Raw genomic sequence first — 17,825 nt, forward strand, 5'->3', positions numbered from 1 at the left:
CCCGAGGCCCTCTCCCCACTGTCCAGGCATAAGAGGGCTCAGCAGGGGGACATGAGCTCAGCCCTTGACTGGAGCCTTCACATAGCGTGTTTCCTCCTGCCTCAAGCAGCCTCGCATGATGTACAGTACCCCATTCTATAGAGGAGGAAACAGGCCTGGAGAGGGGAGGCCCGTGGTGGAGTCAGCATTACAGGCAGGCTCCCCAGTCTCCACCTCTCCCATCTTACCCATGCCCTGTGCCAACACACATGGCACACTCACACCTTGGTCATCTGAGGGCCACATCGGGTTGTCCTGCTATGTTCAGTGCAGGGTCTGGCAGGTGGTCAGCACTTGACCTCGTCTGGTACAGGTGTCAGGCCAAGGCACTCCTGCAGTGCATGGGGGTGGCTGGGAGTCTGCCCAGCCCCTTAGGCGAAAGAGGCCCTTCCTTCTGACAGTTCCGAGGCAGAACCTGCCTAGCTGCCCCACACCCCTGGGAGTTAGGGTAGGCAGAAGGTATCGCCCCACTTTATAGATGGAGAGGCTGGGGCACCTCCAGGGGCCACTCATGTCCACAGCAGCAACCCAGATTCGGGGGTTCCAGCTCCCTCTTACGTGGGAACTCTGCGTCCCAGTAGTGCTCATGGCCTGGGGAATTCAGCCACTCCCCAGCCTGAGTTCTTGGGCCTGGCCTGTTGTTTCTGGGGAGGTTTTGACAGAGAGCTCCAGCTCTGGCCAAACTGCGCTCTCAATGCCTCATCCCCACCAGCACCGGTCTCGGAGCCACCCCTATGGCTCAGGCCAGAGGGTTGTCCCATCTGGCAGTGGGGGTCAGGGCAGTGCTGGCTTCTAATGGGAGACTGCATAAGCCATGGCAAGGGGCAGGGAGGTGGGAAGGGGGCCTTAAGCAGAGCTGATCCCTGGTCCTCCCTGTAACAACCTCAGAGGGCCCCACTAGGAGCCCTGAGAGTTCACTGGTCCCTCTTGTCTCCCAGGGGACCCTAGTCTTTGCAGGGAAGGAGCATCTCAGGTTTTGGTGCGTGTGCCCCTGTGGCAGGTATAATAGGGCTGGGTGAGGCCACATCAAGAAAGGGAGTTCCCCAGACTGTTTCCTAATGCTGCCACCCGTGCCTGCCTACTTGGGAACATGGAACATTGAGCTCCAGGAGACTGCTGGACAGCTGAGCCCATGTGGGATGGTGCTGGGCATGAAACCTAGGATAGGGCTGAGCGCTGAGGCCTCAACACAGCAACCTCATGTCAGGGCCAGGCCAGCTGGCTCCCAGGCCATTTCCCCAACCTCATCGTGGTCACATGATCACCATCACTGTCAACCATCAATGCCTTATAGGAGGAATTCCTGAAAAACGGCTGTGTGGAGTGATGGGGAGGGGACCAGACAGGCCCAGGCTGGCAGTAGGCAGATGCTAATGAGGCAATTAGGCCTGGCAGCTACAGTGAGACCTACCAGGCACCGCCCCTTGGCCCACCCGAAGCAGACCCAGCCCAGACCCCTGGCACATCCACCTGCCAGGTGCCCTGGGAATTCCCAGCCTCCTTTGCCTCCCAGCCTCAGAGGTTGGATTGGCTTTACTGTCAGGAGCCTGCCACTGCTGGCTGTCCTAATCAAAACACCATAGCTGGTTTGACAAAGACGGACCAGGGCACCACCCTGGACTCCATCATTGCTCCTTGCCTTTGCTCTGGCTGGGAATCCCTGCCCGAGTCACCCTCCTGCCCCCCACCCCTGCTCAAACCACTGGAGCTCCAGGCCCTTCCTGGCAGAGGTGGCTTCAGAAGGATCAGAAGCTTCAAGTGGGAGGCCAAGGGTGATACGGTGGCCAGAGGCCAGCAGCTAAGGACCCCTGCTCCCTTAAAGCACTGGCTTCCATCCCTCAGAGCCCCAGGTGGGCTCATGAGGTGCTGCCCACAAGCCCTAAAGTGTCATAAAACGGAGGGGAGATCAGCCCAGGGCAAAGATTCTGGGGAGCGGCATGCAAGAGGAAAGGGCTTGCCTTTACCTACGACTTTGGGGCAGGGAACCAGCTCAGCCAGACTTACCTGAGTCCTTTTCCTCTCTCCTCTGCCTTCCTCCAAACCCCAAGGAAATCAGAGCCAGCTGCCTGGTTTCTTGGGGCTGTTGAGCTGTTTCTCCTGGCCCTCTAGGGGTGACCTCAGTGTCAGCAGATGGGGCTTCCCCCACCCATCCCAGCCCCTCTTCCAGTCTTGAGAGTGGTGGTATGCAGGACTGGAACCCAGGCTTGGGACCTGAGGTGCCCTTGGGTCCACCAGGAGGTGAGAATTTGGGCTCAATCTGCAGAGGAAGGATAAGCTGCACCAGAGTTGGGGGTGGGGTGCTCTCTCTGAAACAGGGAAATTGAGGCCTGCAGCCCAAGGACAGGGATGAGGCCCTGCCAGGCATGGTGGGAGCAAGGAGCCATCCCTTCATGGTAAGAAGCCTTCTGACTCTGGGCAGGTCATGCAGGACTGGCTGAGGCCCAAGTGCGGAACGGAAGTGAGAGGTTTCTGGAATCCTCCAGTGTGGCAGAGAAGGGCCAAAGGCATTTTAAATCACAGGACCATGTGCTCATGGCTGACAACACAGAGTCCAGAAGGAAGGCGGGATCCCAGTTCTGACTCATCCACTTCCCGGTGACCTCCTGGCTCTGGAGGATGAGCTGGTTTGGGGGGAAGGATAAGCAGGTAGTCAAAGGAAAGAGCCAGGACAGGAGGGCTCCAGCAGGCAGACCAGTGAGTGCAAAGGCCCTGAAGAGAGAGCAGGCAAGATGATGTAGGGGCCTGGGCTGGGCAACCAGAGAATCCTGGACCCTGATGGGAGGTAAGGAGGTGGGGAGAGGGGCCATGCCAGATCACTGAGGGCCATGCTGGCCTTTGCCCGGATGGTGGGAAGCTTCAGAGCAGGGCAGGACCAGGTCTGATTCTCCAAAGATCTCTCTGGCTGCTGGGTGGGGAATGGACTGTGGGGGTGGAATGGGGGGCTGCAAAGGAAGCTAAGGAGATGGTCCACGGGAGAGATAGAAGGGCCTGGACTGTGTAGTGACAGTGGACAGATTCTGGGTAGGGAATGATTAGCCATGGAAGTAGAAAGAGCATTTGATAGCACACATGCTATGTGCAGGATACAGCCCCCTCTCCTTATGGGGTGAGTAGCTTGCCCATGCCCTCACCCTGCTGGTGTTGGCCCCCTTCCACCCCAGTGATGGGAAACAGCTGGTAGAGCAAGGGGTTCCCCGTAGAGCCTGGAGCCAGGTAAGAGCCAGCTGGAAACCCCTGGGCTGGGGGAAAGGAGCTCTGGGTTCTTAGTCTGGGGCCCAGCCCCCAGCCATAGCTGGGGTTTTAACCATGGGCCTTAGTTTCCCCACCTGTCAAATGAGTTGACAGCCCTCCAGGGCTGCTTCAAAGCCTGGACATGGGCCAGAAGGGACAAGACTTGAAACCGTCAGGTGGGCTCCTGATCAGTAAGACCACAGGGGCCTGTGTGTGGGAGCCCCAGGCAGGCATATCCACCCTCCTACCAGACCGTCCTTCCCACTTGCTCGTGTTTATGTGTTTCCTTCCCATCACCTGGGCCACAATGACTCACCCCAGGCCCCATGGGTAAGTGAGTAACTGGCTGGGGCTGGAGCCAGGCCTTTGGGCACAACATTTCCCTTCCTAGGCCTCAGTTTTCTCATCTGTAGAATGGACAGACAAGCCCTGCTCTGCTCACCTCACTGGGGACTCTGGGGCAATGCGGGGCTGAGTTGGTGAACACTGCACTGGCATGAGGGCCATGGGGTAAGGCCTTTGTGCTGGGATCAGGCCTGCTTGACATCAGTCCCAAGTCAGCCAGCCCTGAGCAGGCCTTGAAATGTTCACTTGCCCAGGCTGACCAGCCCAGCAGACCCCCATACTCTGATGGGAGCCCCATGCCCAAGAGAGCTTGGAACAGAGGGCAGCTGGGGTCATGAGAATGGCCTGGCTGGGCCCCAGGACTCTGCGTGACCACGTGGGGGACTCCAGTGATGAAGGGAGGCTCACACAGGAGAAGTCGCAGAGGGGAGGTTCCATTGGGTAGAGAGTGGAAAATGCTGGGCCCTGCAGGGGAGGATTCGGAGCAGGAGCAGACTCTGCTGAGGTTAAGCAGGATAGGCTTCCTGAGGCCATGGCCCCTCAGAAGCTGGAGATAATTTGGGGGGTGGGCATGGAATGAGGAAGTGTGTGGAGGCAGGGGTGCTGTGTCTGAGGCACTGAGTAGGAAGCAGGAGGAGGTCAGAGTGAAGTGAGCTGGGGGTGGGGACAGAGAAGCATAGCTGGTCTGGCTATGAATTGAGACATTAGCAAAAAGGTTTTACCTCCCTTGTCTACCACAGTTGATCAACTGGTCCTGCCTGCTTGGAAGGGTTTTCAGGCCAGAGGATGGTTCAGCAAGTCCTGTGATTGACTAGTAATGCCTGCCTGGGATGAACCGAGGCCGAGTGGTGAGTCTTCCACACTGAGGCAGGGCCCAGTGGGGTGGTGTGTGGCTGGGAAAGGCACACCCTCAAGTGAGTAGCCCCAGGGAGTCCACCTGGGGAGGTTGGCCAAGGGCCTGCAGTCATTGCTGGGTGGGGAGCAGGAAGAGAGGAATTACATCTTTCTAGTTCCCCCTCTGAGGTCCCACTTCACTGCCCTGCACACTCCCTTGCCCAGGGCAGGTGCTCAGAAAATGAGCCTGAATGGGAGGGGAGGCTCCTCCAGAGGCAAGGCTCTGTTCGCTCTTCCCCTCTACCTTCTCCAGGTGGCTTTGGGGAGTTCTCAGATCTTCTAGGCCCTGGCTTCCATCCTGCCAGGTCTTGTTCTCTGATTTTCCTGGGCATGGCCCTCTCTCTCACCTGCTCCTCAGCGCCCTGCCCTCCTACCCCCTCTGCCCCAACACCTGGGCAGGGCAGGGACAGGATGGATAGGCTGGGCCCCCAGCAGCAGAGCTGTCCCAGGCAACAGCTTCCCTGTGCCATGCTGCCATCACCCAGGGCCTGGCAGCCCCCTGCTGGGAGGCAGGCCGGGATGGACTTCTGTTCCATCCAGAACTAGTCACCGTGGAGATCCCAGCAACGGCCAATATGGAAGGGTGAGCCCAGGTGACTGGAGGGCTGTGGGAGAAGAACATGGATTCCATCAGCCTGTAACAGCCCCTCTGGGTTATCTGTCTGTGGGCACCTCTCCAGCAAGAGTGGCAAGTGCCCACACATACAGGGTCTGTTTGCATATGTGCATATCACAGTGAGTACGTGTGTACATGTGTACTGTACATTTCTGCACTCGTGCATAGGTCTGTATTTGTGTATTTCTACACACACCCTTATATGCCTGTGAGCATATATGCATGTATAGGTAGATCTGTGGGTGTTTGGGCCTGTATTATGTGTCCTTGTGTGTGTGTGTACATGTGTGTGTGTGTGTGTACATGTACGTATATGTGCACATGCGTGGATGTGTACAGCCAGGAGTTCTGTGCAGGGCAGGAGAGTTGCCAGGCTTTTCATAGTCCACTCCTGGCCTGGCTTAGACACTACTTGTTCTGACTGCAGCCCAGGCAGGCACCTCACCAAGGGATGTGGGAGAAGCTGTCCCAAGGTTCAGGGGCAAGCAGAGTGACCCCTAGTCTGGGTTTCAGGCAGGGCTCTGATGGCACATCTCCCTCAGCCTAGTGGAGCTGCCCTTGGCAGAGACTGGCTCTGTAACCAGCAGCAAGCATCATGGACTGGAGTGCCCTGCCTCAGCCCCTGCTCCAGCCCCTGCTCAGCTCTCATAGTGGGAAATAGACCTTGATTGGAAAGCTGCCCTCCTGGAAGCAAGCAGGAATTCATCCCAAATTTGTGCTAGCCTCCTTAGGGTAGGAGGGCAAGAAACTGACCCTCCTCCCCTCCTGCCCCTCCAGCATATGCCATTCAAACATGCTGGCCCATCTCTAAGAAATCCAGGGGCAACAGTGGGAAAAGGAAAGTCTGCTTCCAAGATGCTTAAACTATTCTTGGTGATGCAGCTCCTGGGTCACCATGCCATGTGGACGTGTGTTTGGGGGGGGGGTACACACCAGTTCATATCTGTTCAGTTCACATCAAACATCCCACCATCACAGCTAAGCCTTGCCGGGCTGGGAAGCCCCCTTCACTGTGTGGCTCTGGGGCTGGATACGTGCAGACAGGGAAGGTAGCTCCAAACATGCCTCATGTTTGGGCCTGGCAACTGGGGGACAAGGGATGAGACAGAGACGGCAGGAGGAGAAATGGCCTTGAGGAGGGCCAGGCATACCCCTGGACATCCAAAGGGAGAAAGTCTGGTGGGCGGTGTAACCATGACTGTTGATAGAGTCCAGAGCAAAGTTGGGGGGCAGGGGTCCTGGGATCACGGATCAGGGGGGCTAAGCTAGCCTGGAGGATCAGAGGAAGCCTCCCTGAGGGTGACACCTGAGCTGGGATATTCTAGAAGGCAGGCAAAGGGTGAGGGCAAAAAAATGTCCTGACTGAGGGAAGAGCATGTGCAAAGGCCTGGAGCGGTGTGGGAGAGGGGTACAGCCCACAGAGAGTTCAAACACACCCCACCCACAGCTCCCCTCCTGAGACCCAATCACCCCCAGGGACCCACACCTGTTCTGGGGCCCCCCTGCCCCTCAGGGAGACCCTAGTGAGTGGAGCACCTCTCCCAGGGGCTGCAGGTGAGGGAGGGTCTGAACCTTGAAGGGCAGGAAAGGCCACATTCCTGAGGAGGAGGAATGTCTTTGATCCCAAGCTCTCGCCCAAGGTACCAGGTCCCATCTCCCAGTATCCTTGAAGGAGGGTCACAGGTGCAGAGCAAGGCCCTGGGCAGGGGCAGCTCTGGCCTCTTGCTGTCTGACCATAGGCAAGTTCTTGTTATGCTCTGAGCCGCGTATGTCAGAGGGTTCTGTGTCTGTCCCTTGCCCCCTCCCCTAACACCCAAGGGCAGCCCTGCTGGGATCCACTTTACCTATTGTCTAGAGGTTCAAGACTGGAGGCAGGGCTTCCACTCAGGAACCAAGGCTTTGGGGCTCTCCTCCAGCCAGGGTGATGGGGGCCCAGGACCACTGCATTATCTCCCATGGCCAGGCTAATTCTCTTCCACCCCTTTGCTCCCCCTGTCACCCCCTCCCCAGGTGCTCTCCCTTCTCCTGTATTCAGTCAAACCCTGCCTCTTTTTACATCCCTGCGGGAGGATGCCCCCCACCCCCAGGGAGTCTTCCCAATTCCACACATCCTCACAGGTGTCTCCTCCAGGGTGGCTGTCCCCGCTAGAGGAGTCCAGAGGGTGAGGGAGACTAGGGAGCCATCACAAGCTAATATGAGGGGTGGTGGGCCTCCTCCCCTCTTCCGGGAGGGACTTCCTCGTGCACGGGGGATGGAAACTGGGGGGGCACTGTGGAGGGTTCTCTCGCAGTTGTGCCCCCACTAGTGAGAACAATGGTCAACTCCTCATCAGGAACTGCTGTAGGCGAAGCGCCAGCAGGCCCCCAACAAGCCCACTGAGGAATGACTCACTGGCCAGCAGGTCCCCTCCCTTGTGGGTCTGCTCAGGCCTCTCTTTTGGGTGAGGTGCTGGTTGTCTCCATCCCCGACAACCAGCACCTGGACTACCGGCCAAGGGGCCTGGCTTCAGAGAACCACCCTCCCAGCCTGACAGATTTGTGATGGACTGGTTGGGCACTGTCCAGACCAGCACGATCCCACGTGGGGAACACTGAGGCCCAGAGAGGTGGGAACCATATTCGGGCCACACAACCGTCAGCAGGTGGCAGGGCAGAATCCACATCTGGGCCCCTCAGGCCCTGGGAGCCCTTTCCACTCGTCCTAGGTCCCCAGGGAAGTAGGCTCTGCCCAGCAACCCTAGGACAAGCCTGCCCAGGAGGCCAGAGACCTGATTCTCCTATCACCTCTCTGGGCATCGAACCTTGGGTGATAAGGCCACCTATGATTGCAACGCTGTCATCTTGCTGGGAGTGTGACTGTGGGAGAGATCCCTGCTCCTTTTCGACACAGCCCTGTAGCGGGATGAAACCCTTCACGTAGACTATCCTTCGCATGCACAAAGGGGGGTGGGGGGAGGGAGGTGGGCAGCGGGGACTAACCCAGGGCCGCCCCTCTTCGTGCCTTCCTGTCAGCGGAAAGCTCAAATCCTGCGGGTTCCAGAAGCACTCCCTTCGGCAAATCTCAAGCGCCACCGCCCTTCATCTCTGACGCTAACCTCCCTTCAGCTGGGTGTAGAGGCAAGGTGGCGGGGAGCCGACCAGCCTCGGGCAGAGTGGGAACGATAAACCCCAAGGATGTGGGAGCACTCCGCCCAGCAGGGAACGGACCAGACGAACCGCAGGATCAGCCACGAACTCCCTCCCGACGCAGACAACCCTGACTCAGTAGGGAAAGTGCGGCAGGCGCTGCGCACGCGCACCACTCGAGTCGAGCCGCTTTGTTCCAGCGCTACCTGCGGATCCATTCACCTACTCCGCTTAGGCAGCCTGCGAGCCGATACACAGCGCTCACTGAGACCCCACCCACTTCCCGCGCTGGGTGGAACTTTCGGAGGGCCCCGCCTTCCTCTCTCCGCCCCACCGTCTCCTTCGGCCGCGACTGGCCACCTGCTTGGCGCACTCCCGCCTACCATGGAAGTTGATTGGTGCGCTGGGAGGAGGGAGGAGGAGAGCCGATTAAAGAGGATCCCCCCCCCCCCCCAGCACCAGCTCCTGTGGAAAAGTCACGTGGCGCTTCACTCGGCGCCTGTCACCATCCCGCTTGTGAAGCTTCCTTAAAGGGCCCGCTCTCCCTTCCCAGATCCTTTCAGGATTTCTTCACCCCTGCCCGTGGAGGTTGGCACGGCCTTGGGCCGTCCTACTCCGCCAGTCGCCTAGGTGCTGATCTCCCCTCAGGCCTGCTGGGGGAGACTACCTTCAGGTCTTCAAGCGTGTAGCCCTCATTGGGACTATGCAAGTTGCCAGAAACGGTGACAGCCTAAGCACAGGTCATGGCACGTAGTAGGCGTTCAATTTCCGTTTGTTGAATGAACTCGCTGAGAATGAATGAATGGAGTTGACAGGAGGAGGGGGCTTTGGCTCAGCCTGATCGCCCCTTCCCTCCGCCCCATCCCCGGGGAAACTCTGCTTCCGTGAACGTAGGAAGGGGATGCTATGCGCAGGACTCCCCCAGGGCAGCCCTTCAGGGTAGGGCACAGAAGAGCTGGGAGCGCGGGATAGGGGACCCGAGAGGGTCTTGGCCGGGCCCCCAGGCGAGTCATAATCTGTTCTGGGCCAGGCGAGACGGCGGCAGCGCTGAGGCGGGGCGAAGGCCGGGGCGCAGGTCTCCGGGCACACGGGACCGGCTCGCGCGCCCGCGTACCCCGTGGGGAGGGGCGGCGGAGGTACGGCGCCTTTAAGCTCGGGCGCCGGCCCCGCGGCCCCGCCCCCCGGAGGACGCCTCGGCGCGCGGCCGTCCGAGACGCCGTTTAATTGGGGCTGTCAGGCCGCGGCGCGCGCGGAGGGCCGGGCGGGACGGAGGCCGGGAGGCCGGGAGGCCGGGGCGGCGGGCGTGCAGCTCGGCGGGAGGCGGGCGCCCGGAGACGCGGCTGGGGCCCGCGCGGCCGGGGCGCCGTCCCAGGGCAGGGCTGCCCGGCCCCGGCCCCGGGCCGCCCGCGCTCCCCATGAAAAACCAGCTCTACGGCCCCCCAGCGCGGGCGCACATGTCGGCCTCGGGGGCGTCGGCGGCTGGGGGCACCGGGGCGGGGTCGGAGCCCGGTGCGGGGTCTGGTTCCGGCGCCGGTACCGGGTCAGGCGCGGCGGCGGGTGCGGGGGCCATGCCTTGTAAGAGCGCCGAGTGGCTGCAGGAGGAGCTGGAGGCGCGCGGCGGCGCGTCCCTGCTGCTGCTCGACTGCCGGCCGCACGAGCTCTTCGAGTCGTCGCACATCGAGACGGCCATCAACCTGGCCATCCCGGGCCTCATGCTGCGCCGCTTGCGCAAGGGCAACCTGCCCATCCGCTCCATCATCCCCAACCACGCCGACAAGGAGCGTTTCGCTACGCGCTGCAAGGCGGCCACCGTGTTGCTCTACGACGAGGCCACGGCCGAGTGGCAGCCAGAGCCCGGCGCTCCCGCTTCGGTGCTTGGCCTTCTCCTGCAAAAGCTGCGCGACGACGGCTGCCAGGCCTACTACCTCCAAGGTGAGGGCAGCACCGAGACCCTGTCTGGGATTGGGGCTCTCCCGCGGCTCCCGGGTGCCCCAGCCGGAGGCCGCTTTCTCTCCCCGTGCCCAGCATGCCCGGCCGGCGCCACGTCGCCCCCGGCCCGCATTCTCCTCTCCCGGGCGTCCGGCCCCAGCTGCGGGTTTAGGCTGGCACGCGGGCCTCCTCTGCACCCCTTTCTGGGCACGATCTAAGTGGGTCGAACAAACTTCTCCCCGCCTGGGCTTTCCTTTTTTCGTGTTGTTGGGGCCATGGCAGCTCCTAGGTTTCCCGTGAGCCCCTCAAAGGAGGGAGGGTCCCTTCCTGGGCACCCAAGTTCAGCTCCTACAGCCTGGAATGCGTGTTCCTGGAAGGCCACGGTTAGGACAGGAGCTTTTCAAAATCGTCCCCGCCCCCGCCAGGGAATAGGAATCATTTGGGTTGGGGGACTCCGGACATCCCCGCGTGGGTCTCATCACTTGGGAATCACTGCCTCTTGGAGGCGCTTGGGGCAGGGCTGTAAGCAGTGTTCCTTGCCCCAGCTCTGGTTTTCTGGGAGCCCCCAAGTCCTTAGCCTGCCACCCCAGAGATTGTGGAAGGGGGAGGCAGCGCTGGGAGGCGAGTGGCTGCAGCCGGTGTTTCCAATTAACATTCCAAAATGGCCTCTTGCTGGCAGCGGGGCGGGCAGGCGGGAGGGGAGAGGAGGCCTGCGGCACCCTCGGGCGCAGGGCCCATCCTTAGCTGCAAGACGCTCCCCATTTCTTGTCCCTGTAAAGCCCCCAGCAGCTTCCCCTTCTGTGGGTCCAAGGCTTGGGGGGGACCTTGTACTATAAGGTGGTGGGTTCTGGAGAGGTGGAATTGGGACCCCTTTTATGAACTTGCCCTTGCCGTGGGAAAGAGCCAGCAGATACCTTCACACTATTTCCCGTGTGGTTGAGAGTGGGGCTCAAGCACCCGATTCCCAGTCAGGGGGTTCAGGCCCTCTCTGCCTCTAGCTAACCCAGATGCAGCTCTGGCCCCTGCGGTCTCATCTCTAAGAGGGGTTTGCAAACCCACAGGTGTTGGCCTGAGGTGGGGTTGTTTGCTTTACCGCTTAGCAGCTACTGAGCACCTATGGGTGCCAGGTGTGCATGGGAGCTGTGGAAGAGGAATGAGCTGGAGTCTGTCCTCAAGTGACCTAAAGCTGGTTGTATGGCTGGGGCCCTGAAGCCCTATGGGTAAGGGTATGAAGTTCAGGCATGTTACTTTATCACTTGGGGCCTCAGTTTCCCCATCTGTGAAGTGGGTCATAGGATAGTTGTGGAGAAGACAGGAGGAGGTACATGTGTAAATATGTAGCACTGCCTGTGTTGTCCATTGTTGGTGTTACGGTGCTTGCCGTGGGGAACCCTGGCTGCTGTTGGTCTTGTGCAGCCTGTTTGGTCTGGGGGCACTGGCATCGTCAGTCTCTCATCCAGGCCCTGTCTCATCCTGGCCACAGGTGGTTTCAACAAGTTCCAGACAGAGTACTCAGAACACTGCGAGACCAACGTGGACAGCTCGTCCTCACCGAGCGGCTCACCGCCCACCTCAGTGCTGGGTCTGGGGGGCCTACGCATCAGCTCTGACTGCTCAGATGGTGAGTCGGACAGAGAGCTGCCCAGCAGTGCCACCGAGTCAGATGGCAGCCCTGTGCCATCCAGCCAACCGGCCTTCCCCGTCCAGATCCTGCCCTACCTCTACCTCGGCTGCGCGAAGGACTCCACCAACCTGGATGTGCTCGGCAAGTACGGCATCAAGTATATCCTCAACGTCACGCCCAACCTGCCCAACGCCTTCGAGCACGGGGGCGAGTTCACCTACAAGCAGATCCCCATCTCTGACCACTGGAGCCAGAACCTCTCCCAGTTCTTCCCTGAGGCCATCAGCTTCATTGGTAAGTGCTGCTGCGCTTTGGGCAGGGTGGGTGGGCTTGCGCATCAAGGTGTGTATGGGACTCTGGGTGTTGCCCATGCCTGGCTGGGTATCTCTGGGCCTGTCAAGACCTGTGTGTGCCCTGCATGTGCCAGCGTGTGCCCATGGGTGTACCCAGGCCCACTGTGAGTCACCGAGGCCCTCGGGGCCTGAGCAATCCCCCGACTCCCAGGCTCCCCGCAGCTGTTGGAGCCTCGTGGACTCTGCTGTCCAGCTTGGGTTTTTCTGGCTGTGCTGTTTCGGGCTCAGCAAGCTGAAACATCCCAGCTCTCAGACCTCCCACGGGTCTTGCTTGCTTTGCGTCACGCCTCAGCGCACATGTCTCTTTAGGGGCTGTCACAGAGCCTCTTTGGGCTTTACTGTGTACCTGAGGGGGGCTGAAGTGTGGCCTGGAGCCAGAGGCCTACCCAAAACTGGCAGCTGTTGGAACGTGATGACCCAAAGGGCCTCGGCGAGGCCTCAGATGCTCCTGGCAGCCTGTGAGGCTTGCTTGGCATATAGAGGGTGTTCAGAGAGTATGGGGAGAGGCTGAGGAAGCCCTCCCCAGAGTAGTGTGTTCTGCTGTCTGGCTTAGCACCCCCTGCATCCGCAGCCTCAGCTGACTCGGGTTCCTTATCTTTGACCTCCCATCCTGCTTTCTCCTTGGCCAGCTGGGGGCTGTTTAGATGGCAGGTCATCTTTGGGTTCAGCTCTCATCCAGGATTCAGGAAAGGGACACAAGATCAGGGTGAATGTAAACCCTGGGCTCTCCGAGCCTGGTGACCCAGTGTTCTGTCCAGCCTCCGGTGGCAGGGAGGGGGTGGCCCGGCAGTCTTCCCTCTGGCGGCTGTGTCCAGTGGAGGGCGTTTTGGTGTCAGCTGGGCTGGGCTCGTGTTAATAACAGGAAGTGGGAGGCTTCCCCGCCTCATCCGCTTACTGGGAACCAAAAGTAGGTGCCTGGCTGGGAGGAAGGAAGGAAGCTGAGGCCTGGGGGAGGGGCTGTGTCGGGGGCTATCCAGAGCTTCCCAGCTCTGCTTGGGAGGACATGGCCCAGAGGGCTATGGGTGCTGCTTCGGCATTCGTGCTCTCCCCAGTGAAGAGGGGGCCCCCGGATTTCCCACGGCTGAGCCTGGTTTGTAGGTGTTTTTATCCTTCTTGGAGGTCTCTTTACATCTGGGGAGGGGGACAGAACAGGGTGTAGAGGTGGGAGGAACCATACTTCCTTTTTTTTTTTTTTTTTTTTTTGCGGTATGCGGGCCTCTCACTGCTGTGGCCTCTCCAGTTGCGGAGCACAGGCTCCAGATGCGCAGGCTCAGCAGCCATGGCTCACGGGCCCAGCCACTCTGCGGCATGTGGGATCTTCTCAGACTGGGGCACGAACCGGCATCCCCTGCATCGGCAGGCAGACTCTCAACCACTGCGCCAACCAGGGAAGCCCCGTACTCCCTTTTTGACAAGTGAAGGAATTGAAGCCCAAGCATCCCATAGGACTCAGTGGGGCAGTATTAAGCACCAGCACCTCCAAGGCTCAGCCACACCCTTAGAGGGCTAAAAATAAAGCCAGTGGAAGTGGTTTTACTTTGGATCACCCAGGAGTAGGTTTGGGGACCAGTCCTTCCTCTTATCTTGATGTGTCACCAGTGGAGGCTTGTCTCCACTACCCCCTTCTCCTGCCCCAAATCTAAAGGTCAGACAATGTGGTTCCACGTGAATCCATGACATCAGTCTCTTCCCCTGCTGGTCTGGCCCCCAGTTGGTCCCCGAGTCTGGATTAAGCACCTACTGCATGCTTTGCCCTGGGAACCCTCATGTGGGCTTAGGGAAGGGAAGTCCTGCCAGGCCAGAGGCAGTGAGCACCATATGAGGAACAATTTGTGAACCTGTGGCATTTTGTAGGAGTGCATCTTGTAGGAGTGTACCTGGTCCCCAGTGAGCTCAGGCGGGGACCCCAGGCCTGCCTCTTGTTAATCTGTGCCCCTGGCACAGCTATGACATGGAGATGGAGCTGTGCTCGGATCTAGGGGGAGGAGAGATGACAGGACTGAGTTGGCCGGTGGCTCAACCAGTATTTGAGCTCCTACTGTGTGTCAGGCATAGGTGTCTGAGCACCGCACTGGGGGAACCTGGGAGGAGCGGTGGAGGGGAGAGTTGGCAGAACTTGGTTGGCTGTGGTGGGAGATGTCACTGGCACATGGGCCAGGGAAAGTCTAGTAAGTGGGCTGGGTAGGCCCCACATAAGCAAACCCCATTCGTGAAACAAGGTGTGGCCCTGGTCCCAGTCCTTGGCTATTCCGGAGCAGGACTAAGTCCCCGGGGACTGGCTGGGCCCAGGGCAGAGCTGAGTGCTGCCCGCCGTTCCCTTTTGGAGGAGCCTCCCTCGGGCCTGCTTCCGAGGAGGGTCTCGGGGGCACCCATGGAAGCTGCCCCGGGGTGAGTGCTACGAGTTAGGGGGAACCTTGTGTGACCTTGTGCTTGTCACTGGTCTCTGTGCCTGTGTCCTCATTTATAAAATTAGCTTGGTAGCCATGGTGCAGATGACCTGAGAGGATGCAGGTGACACCTTGGCACGTAGTAGCACACGGTTATAGCAGCAGTAGGACTAGCAGTGATCACAGTGTTTGTGGCGCCCTCACTTGGCTCATGTCCTTCTAAGAGCACTGTGAGTAAGCAGGCCCTGACAGGAGAAGACCGAGGCACAGGAATGTCCAGTGACTTGGAGCTACTGTATGGCAGAGCCCTCTCCAGTCATGCTCTTGACCTCGACCCCAAGTTGCTGTCCCACCCGCCTGGGACTTCACCAGGTAACTCGAGAGTCGGGAGGCACCAGCCAGTCACCGTGCTGCCCTGACCCGTGCCTGTGTGTTTCAGACGAGGCCCGCTCCAAGAAGTGCGGTGTCCTGGTGCACTGCCTGGCAGGCATCAGCCGCTCGGTGACAGTCACGGTGGCCTACCTGATGCAGAAGATGAACCTGTCGCTCAATGATGCCTACGACTTTGTCAAGAGGAAAAAGTCCAACATCTCACCCAACTTCAACTTTATGGGGCAGCTGCTGGACTTTGAGCGGACGCTGGGGCTGAGCAGCCCGTGTGACAACCACACCCCCAGCGAGCAGCTCTACTTCTCCACGCCCACCAACCACAACCTGTTCCCACTCAACACGCTCGAGTCCACGTGAGGCCGGGGGCACGGGGCAACGGGCCAGCCCCTCCCGGGCCTCCACGGGGCCCGCAGGGAGGGCCCATGCCTGCTGCCTCTGGCGTGAGGAACCCGGACATCACCTGTGCCCAGAGGTGAGCTTCCCTCACCGTCCCGGGGAGGGTGCAGCCCACAGCCAGGCCTCCCCCGGCAGGACTTCCTGGAGGGGCCCTCAGCTGTCAGACATGTGGCTTTGGGAGTCCAGAGGGGCCTCGTCCTTGTCCCAGGACACTCCTTTCTGCTGATGGCCCAGCCAGTTTGGCTATTTTTTTTTTAAAAGACACATCCATGGACCTGAGTTTACTTTTTATTTTTGGCAGGTAAATCCGAGCTCCCTGGAGCAGAGAGTGTTCAAGCTCTTCTTGATTTTTCTTTTTTAATGAAAAGTGTTATTTTCAGGCTACATGCAACAGTGGATTGTATAAACCAGTATTTCATCCCTTTCTTGATCCTGCGAGAGAGAGAGAGAGAGAGAGAGAGAGAGAGAAGTGTTATCAGTTTGTTTTTCTTCTTATTTCAAAAAGCAATTCTTGGGTTTTTGTTTTTAATGGAAAAGACAAACCCCACGTTGATCTTGACCAAAAGCGTTTTGCACATGTGTGAAGCCTCCGTTTCTGCAGCGGCCCTTAAAGGGGTGGTTCGCTGCTCTCGCCAGCTTTGGACTCCCAGGCCTGCCCACACCTCCCACCTCGGCCCAGCCCAACCTGGCGCTGCATTTGCCTGTGATGACTGCCGTGAGTGGTGGGCTGGATGGGTGGCCTTTGCATTCTCTGCCATCCAGCTGCCCTTCTGGTGGTCCCTGCCAACTGCCCCAGGCAGCAGAGGGAGGCCCTGCCGCTGTCCTGCTGGAGGTGGGGCCACAGGGGGCTGCCACGCAGTAGCATTAATCCTCTGGGCTCAGCCCCAAGGGGGGGCCTGGGCCCCAGGCCCTTTTTATATGTACCCACTACTTCTGTCTCTTCCTCTCTCTGTCTGTTTGTAGCTGAGGGTGCAGGGCCAGTGGCTGTGGGGGGCGTAGGTGGTGGGGCCCAGCCCTGCCTCCCCCAAGTCTCTTCCCTCACCCTGGTTGTTGCTTTGGTTCAGCTGCCACTCCCAGCCCCCTCGACCCGAGAAAGCCTGCCCTGTGCTCATCTTGCCCCTGCCTTCTGTTAAGAAACTCGCACCCATTTCAATCCCAGGGCAGGGGTGGGCAGCGAGGATGGACAAGGAAAGGGGTGTGAGGCTCTGTCCATCCCTCCACCCCCATATCCATAGAACAAAGCCACGGATTCCGTTATCCTCCTCCAGTTTTGTTCCTACTCCAACCTCAGTTCTCCCAGGTGTCAGGACTGCATGGGGCCCGGGGAGGGGTGAGCAGTCGGGCTGGGGTCTCTGAGTGAGCCAGCACTCAGCATGTGAGCAAGGCCACGGAAACTCTGCCCCCACTGCATCTTACCTCACAGGGGTGGTTTTCAGGGATTCTTTAAGGCAGCAGATTAAAATCTTGCCACAGTCAAATTGACAAAAAGCTTCCATGCTGTACATGGTTCTCTTTCTCTCTTTTTTACCTTTAAAAAGAAAAACCCAGAAAGATGCATCAGATTTGTGTAAATGAGGGTATGCCAAGAGGGTGGCCAGTTTTGCTTTATGAACTTATGAAGGAAAATTTGTGACCCTACATATATATACACACACATACATATATATATCCCGATCCAGCAACGGGACTTTGTTTATATTGCAAATAAATATTATTTTTTCTTTAAAACGAGTTGTGTCTGATAAGGGCCAGGGGTGGAGGCAGTGAGGAGGGACACTGGCCAGTACCCCAGTGCCTGCTCTGCGAGAGGCAGCAGCCTGATCCTGCCTGGGGCCTGTTGGGCACTTGCTTTGACTGGTCGGAGGTGCCCAAAGCTCGGAGGAGCGGCTGGGGTGTGGGCATTTCCCCAGCCCCTCAGGTGCAGGCAGGTAGGGGCATCTGGGCTTTCTCCATGGGCTTTGGCCCACTGGTTGACAGATAAGGCTTGGAGAGGTTTTATGGACCAAGGTTGCAGAATTGAGCCCTGCTCGCCCAGAACCGCGCAAGGCTGTCCACTTGGACATTGCCCAGACTGCCCAAGCACTCCAGGCTCCTGACCTGCCCCCCTGCGGCCCCGGCGCCCTAACCCTTCTCTTGCTGCTCTTGTGGACGGGACATGGGATGTGCGTTTATCAACCTCCCTCCTTCCCCCTCTGTCCCTGGGATGCCTATAGGACTTGAAGCCTGGTCAGTGAGCGGGTCAGCCCTGCTTTGCTCCTCAGGAGCTGGATGGCCTCAGACAGGTCCCTCAGCCTCCCTGAGCCTCAGTATCCATTTCTGTACAGTGGAGCCAGTCACACCCAGATACCCAGTGCTTTTCACGTTCGGGCATGATGAACACCTGATGTTCATCTCCTGGTCTGGACCTCGGCCTGCAAGGAGGCTGTGCCCAGCTTCTCCAGAGCAGATGAGCGTCAGCCCTCCATGCAGGCCCCTCTGGAGGCGTAAGGCCAGGC

The 17,825-nt window shown here is 59.2% G+C and overlaps 1 protein-coding gene and 1 long non-coding RNA gene across 4 annotated transcripts in view; one reads left to right on the forward strand and one right to left on the reverse strand.

The window, feature by feature from the left end:
• The first annotated feature begins 9,613 nt into the window (after nucleotides 1-9,613).
• DUSP7 (dual specificity phosphatase 7) lies at nucleotides 9,614-17,058 on the forward strand. Its single transcript, XM_059075277.2, has 3 exons — nucleotides 9,614-10,183; nucleotides 11,664-12,098; nucleotides 14,984-17,058. Exons 1-3 carry the CDS (start codon nucleotides 9,667-9,669, stop codon nucleotides 15,289-15,291), a joined length of 1,260 nt encoding a protein of 419 aa, XP_058931260.1. The 5' UTR covers nucleotides 9,614-9,666; the 3' UTR covers nucleotides 15,292-17,058.
• Nucleotides 15,606-17,825, reverse strand: part of LOC136794984 (uncharacterized) — a 61,849-nt gene continuing 59,629 nt past the window's right edge. For all 3 annotated transcript variants that reach the window (XR_010842538.1, XR_010842537.1, XR_010842539.1), the window contains 2 exons: nucleotides 16,747-16,858; nucleotides 15,606-15,762 (listed from right to left, as the gene is read on the reverse strand). This is a non-coding gene — a long non-coding RNA (uncharacterized lncRNA). The remainder of the gene's footprint in view (nucleotides 15,763-16,746; nucleotides 16,859-17,825) is intronic.

The sequence above is a fragment of the Kogia breviceps genome, chromosome 10 (assembly GCF_026419965.1).
Source record: "Kogia breviceps isolate mKogBre1 chromosome 10, mKogBre1 haplotype 1, whole genome shotgun sequence".
NCBI classification, from domain to species: domain Eukaryota; kingdom Metazoa; phylum Chordata; class Mammalia; order Artiodactyla; family Physeteridae; genus Kogia; species Kogia breviceps.

Coding starts and splice junctions, on each gene's coding strand:
- DUSP7 (XM_059075277.2), top strand. CDS start 9,667: ATGAAAAACCAGCTCTACGGCCCCCCAGCGCGGGCGCACATGTCGGCC. Junction 10,184..11,663: donor CCAGGCCTACTACCTCCAAG/GTGAGGGCAGCA, acceptor TCCTGGCCACAG/GTGGTTTCAACAAGTTCCAG. Junction 12,099..14,983: donor TGAGGCCATCAGCTTCATTG/GTAAGTGCTGCT, acceptor TGTGTGTTTCAG/ACGAGGCCCGCTCCAAGAAG.